This window comes from Gorilla gorilla, chromosome 10 (genome assembly GCF_029281585.2).
Source record: "Gorilla gorilla gorilla isolate KB3781 chromosome 10, NHGRI_mGorGor1-v2.1_pri, whole genome shotgun sequence".
NCBI classification, from domain to species: domain Eukaryota; kingdom Metazoa; phylum Chordata; class Mammalia; order Primates; family Hominidae; genus Gorilla; species Gorilla gorilla.
Window position 1 is genome coordinate 114,852,631 of NC_073234.2, and position 18,051 is coordinate 114,870,681.

Below are 18,051 nucleotides of genomic sequence, written 5' to 3' on the forward strand. Positions count from 1 at the left end.
GACATTTGATCCTTGCTCCCCAGTTCCAGCAACATCAAAACAAACACAATGAAAATCACTGATTTTTGCCTAGATCTCACCATTTCAGTAAATGGCATCGTGATTTTTCACAGTGACTCAAGCCATAAATCTGGACATGCTTGATTCGTAACCTGTATCTCCTAAATTCAACTCTACGTTAAATATTATTCATTCTACTTTGAAAACATGTTCTAAAACCACTCACTTCCCTGTACTTCGGATTTACCCACCAATCCAAATAACTGTACATGTTCTCTCGGACCGCTACAAAACGTCCTAATTGTTTCCCCTATTTTTCTCTCCATAAGGTATTCTCTAGCCAGAGTGATCTTTTAAAAATGTAGATCAAATCACATCACATTCTTGCTTAACGCCCTTCAATGGCTTCTAATTGCACTTGGAGTAAAATCTACACTTCTTACCATGACCTCATTGGCTCTCTGTCGTCTCTGGTTTCATCTCACAGCACTTTGCCCTCACACTGAGCTCCAATCATGCATGCCTTCTGTCTGTTCCTCTGCTCCAAGTTCATGTCTTCATCTGGGTCTTTGTATTGCTATTTCATTTCCCTGCCTGGAACATTCTTCCTCTGACTCTTTTCATGGCTAACTGTTTCTCCTCATTCATGTTCCAGCTCGAATACCACCTCTTCAGAGAGGCCTTCTCTGATTCCAAGTAGTGGCGGCTCCTCCAAATACTGTTTGACTCTGTGTAGTTAATTTACAGCCCTGATCACAATCTGAAGTTATATTCTTTATTTAGTGTTCACTTGATCGTTGAATATTTACCTCCTCTTGAATAGAGGCTCCTTGAGGACAGTGAACTCTTTTGTCTTGCTCACTGTTATTACCTGTACTATGATGAAGCCTGGTAAATAGAGCACACTTAGCAAATATGAGTAAAACGGATGAATGAATAAGGGCATCTCAGTGAAGATGGGGTGAGAAAGGGTTATGCTAGCTGGTGCTTGGATCCTATCTAAAAGAAAGAACAGAAGTTAACCAGATAGAGAAAAAGAGGGAAATGCATTCTAGACTGTATCGGAAAGGGTGCAAGAACAAGTCTCCTTTGGAGAGTTGCAGGAGTTTGGGATGATTGCATGTTGGCATTGCTGGTGATAAACAGGAGCCCAGTGCAAGAACATTAATGGACTTTTATGCCTTATTGAGTAAGAAGTTTAGAGGTTGTCATGAAGGTAGGAAATCCTAAAGGATGTTATAAAAGTGAATAACATAATCATGTTGACAATGTAATAAGATCACTCTCCCCACACGGGAAGGAGTCTGGCATTGGGTGAGTAGGGTATCCTTGTAGGGTATGGTCCTGCTGGCAGGGTGAGGAGGTGTCCACATGTGGAGGGCAGCCAGGGTAGAGTCAAGGCACTGTAAAGGTGAGAAGGGTATCCATCAGGGGCCAACCAGGCATGAGGAATCAGAGCATACACAAAGTAAGGAGCAGGGTAGATGTGTGTGTGCCATGCCCTGAGCAGGAGGTGTCCATGTGGAGCTTTACTGGCATGCGGTATCAGAGCCCAAGTGAGATGAGGCCAGTGTCCACATTTGGAGATGACCCTAAATGAGAATCAGGACCTGACATAATAACAAAATACACTATGAATAAAGGAAGCTAGGTTTCTGACTGTCAGAGAATAGAACTACAAATATAAAAATGAATTATGTGTTGTTTAGATCGAAATCACATTACTTCTGTAAACTAACTCATGGCTTTCAATATATGTTGAGATGGATGGACACAGAAATAGAGATGTTCCTGTGCATGTGTATATTTGTGTATACATACCCAGACCCACATGCATACGTATATGTACGTACTATGCTTATATACAAATATTCTCTAGCCCTGCCCACTGAGAGAGTCTGAGAACAGTGACATCCCAGTAGCAATTAATATACTTAGTGCCTAAATCTTGGCATTAAACTACCATTTTATACTAAGAGGATGTAAAGCTTCTTAGAGAAATAGCTGATTCCACATCTAGGACTGGAAAATCATATATGAGATAAGCCTAGAAATCCCGATGTCCCAGAAAGTAAGGAATGCTCAAAGAGTGATGGAGATAAGTCAAAAGGACACAGGAGGACTCCCTTTGGCAAAACTCTGAATAATTCAAATATCAAAACCAATAATAATAATAATGGAGTATAACTAACTCAATAAAATAGGAAACATGGGTCTCTGCAAGTATAAACAAATACACAAGTAAATTGAATGTTTTGTGAGGAATGGGATATTCACATAGTTTTAAAGTACCTCCCCACAAATATATACACATTTCAGAAGAGAAACAAACAAACAAACAAACAAATGAAGAGAAAGAGTAACCTTACAATGGAGAAGTCTGAAAGAAACCACCTTAATCAAGTGACCAAGGTGAACATCATTTGAAAAATCATTATCACAAATCAAAATCATGCACCAGCTGATAGGATGCAATAAGAAAAACAGAGTCACCTCTGGGTTTTTCTGACAAAGATACATACCCTGAATCTAATTATAAGGAAATATCAGACAATCCAAATTGAGGAACATTACACAAAATAGCTGACCTGTTATATTCAAATTTGTGATTGCTTTTAAAGTCAAGAAAAGACTGAAGAATTATTCCAGATCAAATGAGATTGAACAGGAATGAAAACTAGAAGAATGTATGATTCTAAACTAGATACTTTTACCATAAAACATATTATTAGGACAATTGGTGAAGTTTGAATGGAGTCTTAAGGTTAAATGGTAGTAATATATCACAATTCATTATCTGATTTTGATGTTTGTGTTCTGGTTATAGATAAATATCCTTGTTTGTAAGAAATAACACGGGGCCGGGCGCGGTGGCTCACGCCTGTAATCCCAGCACTTTGGGAGGCCAAGGCGGGTGGATCATGAGGTCAGGAGATTGAGACCATCCTGGCTAACACAGTGAAACCCCGTCTCTACTAAAAAATACAAAAAATTAGCCGGGCGTGGTGGCAGGCGCCTGTGGTCCCAGCTACTCAGGCAGCTGAGGCAGGAGAATGACGTGAACCTGGGAGGCGAAGCTTGCAGTGAGCCAAGATCGCGTCACTGCACTCCAGCCTGGGCGACAGAGCAAGACTCCGTCTCAAAAAAAATAAAAAATAAAAATAAAAAATAACACACCAGTGCTAATGAGGCATTAGATCAGCAACTCACTCACAAATAGTTCCAGGAAAAGAAAAAGATCTTTAGAAAAAAAAGATCTTTGCATTGTGTTTCCAACTTCTCTGCAATTTTGTGATTGTTTCAAAATATAAAATAATAATCATTTTAAAATCCATGAAGATCACTCTGTGATAAATATAGAAGATAAATTAGAAGTAGAAGAGATGACATCAAGGAAGCCATGATGGGAGCTACTTCAGTAATCAAGTCAAAAGAATTAAGACAGGTACAGTGGGAGTAGAAGAGAAAAGCTTGGAAAGATAGGAAACAGAAGTGACATGCTTTGGTGGCTAATTTGATACAGAAAGAGAAGGAGAGGAGGAGTCTAGGTGGTACAGTTAATTGATATAAGGAAGGAAGAGCAGATTTTTGGAGAAAGATGAAGATTTTGATGTCTGGCAAGTAAGTGTAGTGAATCTTATCTTCCAAACACTGTACGTTACTCGACCAAATGAAATACATGTTATTGGCTTATTGTTAGGATGAACTTCTATTCTCTGGCCTCATGTTTCCACAAGAAGGGAATATCATTAGAGTAACATCCTCCACCTATTCTCCGACTCTTTATTAATTTATCCCCTAAGGAATTAGAGTTACTGAGCTGTAAAACGACATTGGGGAAGGAACTAAGTGTGCTTATTATTGCCTCTTCCATGTTTCTCCTCTTCAGAGACATAATAAATATGTTCTCTGCTCTTCTGTAGTAAAATCACCTTGTAGGTTGGCTAGCTGTGCCAGTGACTGGGTTAGGATGTGTGTCTAATCCAAGAGTGAAGTTACAGCAAGCATATTCAGTAACATATCTAGAATCACATTGTCCAATCAGTTTTCATGATGATAATAAAAAGTATGGCATTTGGTTTCAATTTGTCTAACTCTTGGATTCCATACCTCAGTTGGTTCTGAATCTGGGAGAGAAAGAAAGCAGTGTGGTTACTTTGTTTCCTAAATTCAAAACAATTATAAAACTGTTTATTCCTCCTAGTGTCTAATACAGTGCTTAATACTCACTTATTGAATTGAGTTCAATTAATGTAAAATAAAATGATGCTAAAATAATACTGTCTTAAAGGGGAAAATATAGGTCCTTCTAATTATTTGTTTTTCCATTTTAGGCATTTAGCACCATTGATTTAAAACTTGTTCTTCAACATGACATAATCTAAAGATACTTATTTTTCCTTTCCTCACAGATAAAACAGAAATCATAATGGTCTTATCTATCTCACGTGGTTTCTCAAAGGATTAAAGTAGACAGTGTGTAGATACCACTCTGTAACATCATAAATAAATGGCATATTTATTGCTGAGTTTGGGTGTTCCCTTTCTCAACAGTGTGAATTTGTGCAAGATGAGTGGAAAATCAAACCAGAATGGAATTGTTAGGGTCAGCTATAAAGAGGCCTATGAAATGCCCTAGATCATGTTTTTCAAATTAAGTTTTGTGCATCACTAGTTGTGAAATATATTAATGGGTTTACATGGGTGGTAGCGAAAGAAGGCTCTGAAAAATCATTCAGTGAAGAAATTATTTAACCCTGTATTTCCCCAATATATTTGACAATGGAAACTTTTTATATAAGAACATCACTTACAGAATGAGTAATCCATAGATATTAGGACATTCTGACTAAGAGGAAGGTGGCAGAATATCTGGTTGGGACTTCCTGATTATTAGAATGCCCTATGTAAATCAGCACAGCACTTAAGTAAAAAGATTCTAAATGCCTTGCTTATCCTATTCTTCTCCCTGGACTATGTATCTGCCTGCTATGATATGGATATGGCTTAGTTTGTCCCCACCAAAATTCAGATTGAAATTTGATTCCCAATGTGGCCGTGTTGGCAGGTAGGGCCTAGTAGAGGGTATTTGGGTCAAGAGGACAGATCTCTCATGAATGGCTTGGTTCTGTTCTAACAATACTGACAGTTCCAAGTCTGCCAAGACTGGATTAATTCTCATGGGTATGGATTAATTCCCATAAGAGGTATTTGTTATAAAGCCAGACACCACTGGAGTTTTGCCTCTTCACATGTTTTCACTTTCCCTTTGACCTTCTGCCATGTTGTGATGCATCACCAGCAGCTGGGCAGATGTCAACACGATGCTTCTTCTACTTCCCAGCCTGCAGAAGTGTGAGTTAAATAAGCCTCTTTTCTTAGTTCATTTTATGTTCCATATAATGGAACTCCCAACCTCAGGTGTTCCATTATAGCGACACAAAGTGAACTAAGACTTCACCTATCTAATGCCTATTCAAACATAAAGGTCACTTTGAGCATTTCCTCTCTGGAATAGTCTTCACCGCCCTTTCCCCAACTATTCTTAATTAATTCAGGTGGTACTTATTGACAGCCAGTTGTGAACCAGGTACTGTTCTCAGTGCCAAAATTGAGCACTTTATAAAACAAGGAAGGAAGGAGGGAGGAAAAGAGAGGGATGGGAGGAAGGAAGGTAGAAAGAAATAAAGGAAAGAAGTTCTTATTCTCATGGCATATCCATTCCAGGTGGGAAGAAAGACACTGAACAAATCAACGCATAATGTTAGTTTGGGAGTGAAAATTGTTATAAAGGAAAATAGCATAACAGAGACAGAGAATAAAGTGGTAGCTACTTTATATTCAATGGTCAAAAAGGGCATCTCTCATAAGGTAGTATCTGAATAATGACCTGAAGGAAGGATGATAATTAGCAGTGTTAAGTCTCTGGGAGAAGGGCTTTCCAGACAATTCAATGATAAGTACAAAGAACCTAAGGCAGGAGCTGTTAGGCTAATCTAAGGTACTGTTGGGAAGATGGCATGGCTAGTGTAAATTAAACAACATGGAGAACGGTAGGAGATGGGTTAAGAGGTTTGAGAGAGTCAGATTATATTGGATGTCATGCTTCTTTACTTTCAGTGAGATCGGAAGACATTGGAAGGTTGAGCAGGTGAATAACGTGATCTGATTTATATATGTGGCCAAGTTACAAAAGGACAAGAGCACAATAATCAATGCCAGTAACAAGATATGAAGCTTTTTCAAAGGTCTAGGCCAGAGATGTTAGTGGCTCATACAATAGTGACAGATGACAGATGGTAAGATTCAAGATATATTTTTAAAGAAAAGTTAGAGGACTGATTTTTGAACTTTTTGGCCTCAAGATCCCTTGATGCCCTTAAAAATTAATAACACTGAAGATTTTTTGTTCATGAGAGTCATATCTGTTAATATTTATATAAAAACTAAAAATAAAAATTCCTTAAGCATAAGAATACACAAGTGCGCATTCTATTAGCCATCAGAGGTATGATGTCATCACTTACCATATAGCTTCTGGAAATCTCCATTTAGAACTCATGTACAAATAAAAGCAGAACAAGGCAAAATGTCTTTGTATTATTATGGAAATATTTTTGACCTCACAGACCTTTTGAAAAGGTTTTGAACCCTGCTAAGAGGTCCTGAACCACACATTGAGAACTGCTGGCCTAGAGGATTTTTCTGATGGAATGGATCTGAGGTGTGAGAGAAAGAAAGAAATCAAGGATGGGGTCAAGTTTTTAAGCCTGAGCTGCTACTAACTGAAATGCAAACTGCAGTGCTATATAAGTTAAGTTTAAGACATCCCATTGAGATTTAGAGTAGCCTGCTGGACATGAGCCTGGAGTTCAGGGAAGTGGGCAGGCCTGGAGATACAAATTTAGGAATAATCAGCACATAAACAGCATTGAAAGCTCTGGAACTGGATGAGAACACATGGGGAGTGAATATAGACTGAGAACAGGTCTGAGGATGATCCTTGGGGCATTGGATCAATGAAGTCCATCAGTGAAATTCCAAAAGTTCTCTATTTAGAGCACAGTCTCCTTTGGTTGGTTAAAAGTTATTTTAGGATAGAATCCATATTTTAGTCATTTTCATACTCAAATCACCGCTTAAGATGCCCAGCATATGGTAGGCACTCAACTGTGTTTATTGAATAAATAAATAAATAAATAAAGTAATGATGTCCTTTGTGGTACTTTCACAGCTAAATTCCAGAATTTTAGAACAGGCAAGATTAGGAAGTTGGAATGATCAGGTTCAGATTCATACAGTAGGTATACTATTCATTGTATAGTCGAACAGATTTCCTTGAACTTAGAGGAAGATGTAATTGACTGCACCCTGTGCTGTCAATAATAAGTGACCTAAAGGGAAGGATAGACTATATTTCAAATTCTAGTCTGCCATTTAAGATATTTAAAGCAATAATGCCAACTCTACTTTCTGATCATTTTATTTTGCAAGGAAATTTTTTCCGAGAATATTTTTTCTTTCTATGCACTCTTTTATTTAATTACACAATAAATTTAACCAGCTTTACAGACCAATACATATATATCTACAAAGGATGTATTTCATTTTTGATGAACATACTATGGCTTATTTAACAAGCTATCCTCACTAATAGGCATTAAGGTTTCCAATAAATATTTCAATAATGAACATCCTTGAACATATTTTTATTTATTTATTACCATTTTAATAACCACATTTATTTTCATTATTCTTATAGCACATCTATTCTTAGCCACTCATGTGATTTGAAAATACTTTTATATTAAATGTCTATTTAATCAATATTTCCTCATCTTTATGATGATTCATTTGCATCTCTTCCAAAACTTCAAGTTAATGTCTAAACTCAATTTTCTTTTGTTTCTCTTCTTCTATTTTTATTTTAGGTGCCAGGGGTACATGTGCATCTATGCTTTCTCAATCAGGCTGTCTAGACATGCTCTAGGGGAAAAAGCTGAGCCAAACAATGACACCCACTGAGAATTTTATGCATGTGGGAGAAAAACCCCTGAATAACACAAAAGGAAAACACAATATTAATACAGTCTTGCTATTACTGGCAATGTGGGCACAAAGTATAAAAAATTACATTTCATGCTTAGGAAAAAAGATGAAAAAATTTTTTTACATGGAGAAAGTGCCAAATAACAAAAATTCTCCATATTCCTGTAGGATAAACTCACCTGGAATTTCATCAAATGAATAGAAATGAGGATGAATAATATTCCACTGGCATATAATTGGCATGACCACTATATGGATTGAAGGCGATTTTAATCATCAATGGAAGATACAATGTACAGTGGTTGTTTTCTGGATTCCGGCTTTTCCCTCCCCTATATTAGGTCGGCCTGGCCCTGTACTGTGCCATTTATCCTCACTGACTCCTCCCATATCCCAAATTCCAGGAGTTTATACTTCCTGCGGCTCACTTAAGCAGAGGCATCTAAAGAATGAGATGCTTGAAGGTGAGTATCACCCCATATGTAGCCAACATCTTCTTAAGTAGGTTCCAATGATTTAGGGAACTTTAAAAGGTTCCCAAATACATTTTCTAAAATCCACAGTTGCCATGATCAGAGCTACTTGGGGATGAGACAGAGAGTTAGAACATTACTTCTCAGAGGTCTTATTTCAATTGTAGGCAAACATGATGTAATCACCATTATAATAACAAGTTGGGCCACTACAGGGCTTTACAATGTACACAGCACCATGGCACCTTTTATCTGGTTTGAGTCTGACTACACCCCTGAGAAGCAGGCAAGGCAAATACCATTCTCACTTTGCTGAAAAACTGAGGGTGAGAAAGGTAATACAGAGTGCATGTGACAGAAGAAAGGTTGGAATTAAATTCCTTTTAAAGAGGCACCTACAAGCAAAATTTCGCACATAATTCCAGGAATTGTGTAGACCACCCATAGCCTATCCAAGAACACCAGGTTAAAAATATTTGCCCTCAGACAGACTGATTTAATTGGTCAGGGGTGGAACTCAGGTATTTTTTTAAAAAGCTTCCCAGGAAATTCATATTTGTCCAGAACTACTTCAAAAATTCATATTTGTCAATGTTGACTGTTGGGTCCTGTTGCCTTCTTTCTCATTTTTTTTCCTTTCCAAATCGCTCTTTGTTTTACTTAATATTATTTTCTATTACGTCTATCTTTCTGTTTTTAGCCTTCTCTTCTCACTCAGCTTTTGTTGCAAGTCTGGAAATTACTGAATACAGTCTTCTTTGGCTCTTTCCTTCAGACTACATACTACTGCCATCTATGTTTCTGTTCTTCCTCCTTTTTCAAAACTATTATTCTCTCCTGAAGCTTCACCCTTCTAGAATATCAGTATTCCACCTCGATTATTTTCTACCTAATGAGCTAATTAGCATTAATGGAAAAACTACTGAAGTTAGGAAATCAGAGATCTTCCAGTAAGTCAGTGGCCTCAGGCCCAATCAGTAAAATAAGGAAAAATATACCTACCTGACAGAATTTTTGTGAGAAACAAATGAAACACATACTCAATCATGGGAATAAAATACTCAATACTCAATAATAAAAATATTTTTAAAGACTATCTCCTTGAAGTTCTTTTTATTCCTTATCTATATTTTGCTGCAACCCAATACAATATTCTGTACTCTTTCCAAGTTATATGCCTCTGTTTTTTACATACCCACTCTCATTTCTAATTTTAAAATTTAGCATATGTATTCTATAACCCCACAGTGCCCAGAAAAATGTTATTCTGGATTTGGCAAGAATTTTTTGTAACCCCAGTTCTAAACTGTTAATAATGGCAGGGAGAGGTGCTATGGCTTATTATTAAACTGCTTTATTGTTAGCTCATTAATCATACACAGGTCCAGAAGAATATTCAAAATGTTTCTTTCAGGTTGAGTAGGTACCTGATCTAAACATGGTCCATTATGAGTAGGTGTTCAGAAATGACTCATCTTTCCTCCAGTCATCTCCTTTAGTGTCTTGAGAGCTCTGAGCCTTTGACCTTTCTCTTTATTTTCTTTACCTCTACAGCCTCTTTGCTTCTTTTTGCTATGGTCCCTCCTTAGCTGCAAAAGAATGCAGCCTGGTGTTATTTCATTCTATTGAATTCCATTTAGGATGAGGTTTTGGGTTAGTGGTGAGGTTTGGATGGTACTAGGAACATCTAAAGCCAATTGGAATGTCTTTTCCGGCTGCTATTAACAAACACCAAAAAGTTATGGGGTCTCTCCCAGTTCTGGAGGTTGAGAAGTCCAAGATCAGGTTTCCACCTTGGTTGGGTTCTGGTGAAGGTCCTCTTTCAGATTGCAGATTGCCGAGTTCTTGCTGTGTCCTCGTGTGTTGCAAGGGTGAACAAGTTCCCATGGGCCTCTTTTATAAGTGAACTAATCCCATTCATGAGAGCTCTGCCATCTGACCTAATCCTCTCCTAAAGGCCCCACTTTTTAATACTATTACATTGCGGATTTGAATTCAACATAGAAATTTGGGGAAAACACAAATATTCAGATGATAGTACAGAATTTCAAATTTTCCAGATTGACTTCTTAGGATATTCTTATGCTCATTATGCTAAAAATCTCTGTTCAATATTGAGCCCATTTAGATTACTTGTCTGTGGTATTGTGCCAAAATAGCCTCTTTTTCTGCCCGTGGTCACTTCTCAAGAGCCCCCTTCTATTTTAGACTTGATTTCTATCATGAAACAGGGAAAGGAGTGTAAAAATCCATCTAGCTAAAACCACCACCCAGAGCACAGACCAGGAATCCAGTGTTCTGTCAACTGCTAATGTTAGTTTGTTTGAACTTTGGAATTAATTAGATTTATACACACCTCCTAACAAAATATTTAACAATTGAGTCCCTATCATTCATGTCTCTTCAGTCAACTTTTAGGCTCTTCTTTCTCATTCTCTGCAACCAGAAACTGTTTCCCCACCTCTGCTCATCCTTTAACATGCTGTCATACTGCCTTATTTCCTTTTACCATCAAACTACTAAAAAGATTAGTCTACAATCAGGGTATCTTTTCCCACTCTTCAATTCCTTTCATCTTAAGCTTCTACATTCTTCACCTGAAGGAAATTGCATTCTTGAAGGTCTCTGCCCTCATAATTGCCAAATAAAGTGACATTTTGGTCTCTCTTCTCCTCTACCTTCCTGGAAGTTTTGACAGTGTTGACTAATCACTTTAAAATTTTTTTTCTTTATATCCACAGTAACAGTTGTCTTTCTTCTTTTATTTTTCTCAATGATTCTCTCTCTCTTTTTTGCTAAAGACTTCTTTCTAAAGTACATGTGAGGAAATTACTTAAGTTCCTGGTTCTCAACTTCCTCACCTATAAAATGAAAATATCCATTCCAAAAAGCATCATGAACATTAAATTATATTAGGTACTCCAAAAATATAATTATCCTCCTTTAGTGTAAACATTTATCAGAATTCTGTCTTTGGTACTATCTCTCTTCATCATTGAATTTTACGAATGAGAATAAAATCTTTACCTTAAGCCCTCAACTCTCTCCAGAACCCCATACCAATATTTCCAATTTGTATATCATGCTTCATGTTCAGTAAGTCTACAAAACCAAATTTATCATGTCAACTTCTCCCTCAACAAAATAAACATCTGTTCAATTCTTTCCTATCCTTATTAGTAGCATTCCAAAGTCCCAATCAACAAGGCTCAAATCATTAGTCATCTTTGGCTCCCTTAGACCTAATCCATCTATCTACTGCTAATGCTTTATCCAAAGTGTCTCTTGCACCAAAGACTATATAAAATGTATAAAACATTATAGCCAAGTGTTACTTATATTAGCATCCAAAGTAAAACAATGTAATCTGCCATATCAACAGAACCAAGAGTACACGCAATAAACTGATAGCCTACATTGTAGTTAATGTTGAAACACTGTAACATTGTCTGCTTTCCCCAAAGATAGGGAACAAGGCAATAATTCTTGGTTTTACCACTTCATTGCATCATTTTACTATAGTCACAGCAATAAGAAAAAGAAATAAAAGGCACAAATATTAGAAAAAAAGTCTATCATTATTCTAAGATGACATAAAAGAATCCTATGGAAGTTATTTTTTAAAAAAGCAAACAAGTACTCTAGCATTTAAATAAAATTAAAATGGTAATATAAAACTCAACTGCATTTCTACATGCCAACAACAAACAATTAAAATATGAAAGCAATAAATAATACTAAATTATTAACTCAGTAAATAACAATTTTTTTCCTTGTAGCAAAAATTAAATCTTGACCCCTACCTCACACCATACACAAAGCAATCTGAGATGGATTATCGACCTAAATATAAAAACCAGAACGAGAAAACTTCTAGAAAAAAGTGGGAGCATATATTTACAACCTGGGACAAGTCACAAAAACACTAACCATAGAAGAATAAAATGATACATCTGACATAAAAATTAAAATATTCTGCTCATCAAAAGGCACTTGAGAAAATGTTTAGGCAAATCACAGAGTAGGAGAAAATATTTAGAGTGCACACACCTGAGAAAGGACCCATATCTTGTGGGGTTACAGAAGAATTTATAAAGAATTACTACAAATAAACAATCACAAAGCTGAACACCCCTAAAAAAAAGAGGTGAGCAGATACTTCACAAAAGAAGATCTAAGAATTGGCAATAACCACAGAAAAAGGTAGTCATCATCATTAGTCACCAGAAAAAATGCAAATTAAAACCATAATGAGAAATCATTTCACACCCAGAAGAATGGCTAAAATAAAAAAGTTTAAAAGGCGAGAATGTGGAGAAATGAAAATTCTCACACATTGCTACTGGTGACTATAAAATGGAACAACTTTTTTGGAAAGCTGTTGGGAAGCTTTTTATAAAGTTAGCTATTCATCTACCCTGTGACCCAACAATGCCATTCTTATTTATCTATATGAAAACATATGTTTATAAAAAACACTTACATATGTATATTCATAGCATATTCACTCATAATGGTAAACAATGGGAAACAACGCAAGGATCAATCAACAGGAGAATTAATGAACAAATTGTAATATACCATAGTATATTAATCCAATGGTAAACCACTTACCATGAAAGAAACAACATGGATTAATTTCCAAACCATTATGTTGAGTGAAAGAAACCCAAACAGTGATACGCACACAGAAAACATACTCACCGTAGGATTCCATTTATATAAAGTCCAAGAATAGCCAATCCTAATACATGATGATAAAAATCTGAACATTCTTGCCTCCAAGGCAGGAAGGAGGGCAACTAATTAGAAAGGGGCAAGAGGAAACTTTCTGGGGTGATGGCAATGTTCTATATTTTGTTTTGAGTGGTGTTATACCTATGTAAATAATTAAAGTTCATCAAGCTATATACTTAAGATCTGTGTATTTGATTCTTCAATTGTGAAAAACAAGATGTTTCACGAGGAACTATTTTAAAAACAAAGCCAACACAAGTAACATGTAACTATTCAGTAAAAAGAAGATAACTGGAATGTCAATAGACCTATCTAATATATATTTCAAAGACTTTTTTTTTTCAAGTATTTAAGGACAAGTAAGTAGAAAAATTCAGCCTTGTGGGTTAATATACTGGAGAGAAACACAGAGAAAAGAGTAATAACCATTTCAGTCACTCTGAATTTGAAATAGATTGTTTCACAATCTAGAGGATTTTAAGACGTGAAATAACTGAAAGAAACAAAGGTGAAAAAGATCAAACACAGGATGCAGAACTAACAGCTGTGACTTAGTTAATGCATATGCTGAATAAAAACAAACTCAACAAAGCACTGGGAAGCCAGCAGCTTCCAAGTAATTAACTAAGCAGAAACACATGCAACGTGTTATCAGGCCTATCTCATATTGAAAGCAAGGACTCCTTCGTTACAATGGATGCTCTCCATTTACAGGTAGAGTTACAAGACAATAAACTACATAAAGGTATACAAGAGGCAAAGGAAAAGGAACCAATTTGCTACATCTAAGTAGTATCTATTTTCAGTGAATGAGATAAAAGTTCTGCCGTTACCTCACCTACTCAATATCAGTCTTCCCACAATAAAAGACTGAATACATCAGCTAATCGTCAAAGAATTGTAAATTCATGAATAAGGGTCACATTTACATTTTCATTTTCAAAGTTCAACACAAGTTTTAAAAGTGAAATTATCATTTCGATCATATTATTAATTTTTAATAAATAACTTTTTAGAACGGTCTTTAATACCCATAAATCAATCTAACTCCACACTTTTTGCATTTTCAGATAGAAAACCAGAATTAACAAATATGTTAGAGTATTAAACCTGTGATTAAAATATAGGCTTTTATATAAGTTCATCAATAATTATCTTTTCTTTGGAACAGTAGCTCTCAACCATTTTCCATCCCTGACACACCTGTGATTTGTCAGAACACAGCAGGAGTCTCCTGTTCTATCCATCCATCCATCCTCTATGCACATCCTCTAGTCTTCAAATCCTTTCCTGAAACCTCATGTCCTACCCGAATACTCTCTCATAAGTATTTCCATGTGAATATTCTACTCCCTTTCTACAATGAATGAGGAGCCCCCTGAAGGTCATAACTCATATGGAGAAATAAGTCATGCACCGATGTCTCCAGAGTGGAAGAAAGAGTAGCCTAATTGAAGTTATATTCTTTCTGCAATTATATAGAGAGAAAGAAAATATATAGATATATAGCTGTTATTGTTCTATTACATAAATACAGGCTGCATTGGTTCTAATTTAAACACCATCATCCTGAGTTACTTAACTTTCTCACTTATTTGTTTTTCTTCTTAAAGCATTGTTATAACATTTAAGAAAGGTGGAGTCAGTTACTAAGATAAACATTTAAGTAACGACAGCACCAAGAAATTGGGTCAAGATGGAATTTCTGGCTTTAATTCTACCTCTAGATTTCTTCAAAGATCACCAGGTGAACCTAAACTCAATTAGAATATGCAGAGAAGGATTTATGAAATAATGCCTCAGTTATTCAGATCATGGATCTATAGAAAAGAATCTGTTTTTCATTCATTGAATGACGAAGTGCATTTACATTAGAGAATCTACATTGGTATAAAAACAAATATATTTAATAACGAATTTTATTAACATATATAGAACAATGTCTTACTTAAATAGCTTTAAAATGCTAGAAATGCACTAGAAACACATTAACCCCAGAAACACCTTCATATGAGAGAACCAATGTCAACGAACATGACAGACAGCAACTAAATATGGGTTTAGTGAGGTTTATCTTGAAGCAAACAGACCCCATCAAATTTCCTTGAAAAAGAGGACTTTTTGTAATGAGATGAAGGTGTCACTATGCTACCCAGACTGGTCTAGAACTCCTGGGCTCAAGTGATTCTCTGCCTCAACCTCCCGAGTAGCTAGGATTACAACCGTGTGCCACTGTGCCTGGCAGAAGAGGACATTTTTGAAAACATTTTTCTTCTCCACATATTGGGGCACTATGTCAAATGTTACCTGTGCCTAAATGCCCCTGAACCTGCATATTCCATACTCCTAAAGATGTGTCAAATTATACAACCTCATGAGGATATTTTTAACCTCTGAGGAGGACTGGCAGAGGCAAATATACTAAAGTAAAAAAAAAGAAACTCCAAATCAGTTGGACAATGTAGCCCCTTTGGAGTACCAGTGATGCTATCTATAAACACTGAAACACAAATTGCAGTTGAATTGATGAAGGATATAGGAAACAATTTATATTAAAGTGTTCTACAAACTGCAGTGGATATCCAAAATTTAAGTGCCATTTTATCAATGAGGATGAAGATTATAATAAAAATGATCTAAAATAACTTATGTTAAACAAGGAAAAATATTAAACAAATCTTGCTTATTTAGACCTAAATAGTCTTAAAAGGCACATTTTCCCTACAATTTGGCTCAAAGGATTTATTCATACTCTATATCTAAGTAGATGATGAATGGCATTGATTGAATCCAAAGTCCTCCTGTCTTGGATTTTATGAGGCCCATTCAGAATGAGCCAGGTTGAGAACACCACCAATTTCGTGTTCTGGGTCCATCTGTTGGCAAAAATATAATGCAAACAGCTTTATAAGTGCTATTTTCAATGAAATATCACAGAACAGCTTGTCCCAATGATATTTCTAAAGCTTGCCTGCAAACCGCCTACTGGAAAATCCAACTGAAAGAGAAGGGAGAAAAGAGAGAAATCCATACAGGAAAGAGACAGGAATGGAAAAAAGAACAAAGGATAAAGAGAGACTAGCTAGAGGACTGGGAACACTGGAGGAAAACAAGGAGCAATATTAAATGCAGACAATATTCATTGAAACCATAAGGATAGAGAAGATAGAGAAATATAAAAATCACTTGGGTTGGACGACAGAGAAATAATCACAAACCATGCAGCATTGTCCAGAAGAATGAAGACAAAAGGATCAGGAAACACCAGAAAATATGTAACAGCTCAATAATTGGAGCATAATTATTAAAATGTTGTGAGAGAAAAATGATGTAAAATAGCTATTTTTCTAAGTCTCACTGCTTCATGTAATAGGCACAATTCATTTTTCCAAAAACTAATGCAGATTTCAGTGTTTATCACCAACTTCAAAGGAAGCAAACATCCTCTTCTGAGTCCCCTCTTTTAATTTAGAAATCCATTGACATACCACATAAAATAGTCCAGGCATTGCAATATAAGTGATGTACATGCATTGATTCAAATCAAAACACATTAGAGGGAAAATGATGCCATTCTGGGCACTTACCTGGGGTCGAATGACTTTTACAATATTTTTGAGGGCAGTATCAGGGGATGGAGGTGAACAATCAGGTGTTGGGCCTGTTGAGCTGTTTCTATGGTTACTAGTTCCTGGAGTAGTAATTGCTACCTCAGAGGCATTATCTGCAAATAAAAATAGAACTGCCATGAACCTAATCACTCAGTTTACCTTTTAAGACTTGAAATTAATTTTCTGAACATAAATTGAGATTTCAACTTTTAAAACTGGTATCAATTACAAGATCATAATGAGGAATATGCTCAGTGGTATATTTTAAAGATAATGTTTTTTGAATGCTTTGTTTCCTTCTAAAATGGTAACTATCACCCCCTGGAATGTTGTTCTGAGACAAGTGTATTTTTATTCAATTCATAATGATAGATTATCCACATAGCTCTTAAGACTGCTACTACTACATGAATAACTAAAACCTTACCTTAACTAAAAAGAATATAATTTTATGATATGATTGGGCTAAAGCTTTCCCAATAATCTCTTAAATGAGTATTAATATTTATTAAAGTAGGAGTTTTATATCTCCCTGATGCATAAAATCCAAATTCAAGCCTCCTCAAATGACTTTTCCTAGAAATCCCACAAACTATAGAAAAGCATCCTAGTGAATGAAGCTTGATGAAAAACTGAAATTTGTGCAAAATGGTTTTATGATGTAGATAAACACAAAATTATCACTCCTAGATAAGTATAGCATCCTATGTGGTCAAAGCTAAATGAATAAAATTTCAGAATCTAAATTAATCTTCTCTTATGTTCAGTATTTAGGAGGGGGGGGAATAAAGAAAAGATGACTTGAAAATCAACAACATGTGTAACATTTTTTTCTTAAATTCATATTAAAGCAAAATAACATCAAAGATACCATTTTAGAATGTTTAAAATACTTGGGAAAGGATGAAAATTATTCTATAAATAACTTCTGGTAGCACATAGAAAAGTTATTTTAACAACAATTTGGCAAACTTCAATGGCTTTTTATGAAAACTGCTGCAAGCTCAAATCTGCAAAAAAAAAATAAAAAATAAAAAGTTTACTTCTCTGTTGTTTTTAATTAGTTCCCAATAATTTTCTTTCCTAGACAGTTAGCTGAACTGATTGCAAAAGAGACTGAGACTGAATTTTTTATAGACCAGGAAGTTTCTCTGTTCCTGATCACTGTCTACAATCCCCAG

The 18,051-nt window shown here is 35.8% G+C and overlaps 1 protein-coding gene across 6 annotated transcripts in view; it reads right to left on the reverse strand.

Moving 5' to 3' along the window:
* The window catches only part of ANKS1B (ankyrin repeat and sterile alpha motif domain containing 1B), a 1,254,535-nt gene that overhangs the window by 694,775 nt on the left and 541,709 nt on the right, over nt 1-18,051 (reverse strand). For all 6 annotated transcript variants that reach the window (XM_019038847.3, XM_019038842.4, XM_019038845.4 and 3 more), the window contains exon 11: nt 16,847-16,983. In XM_019038847.3, the coding sequence (XP_018894392.2) occupies nt 16,847-16,983 (137 nt within the window). The remainder of the gene's footprint in view (nt 1-16,846; nt 16,984-18,051) is intronic.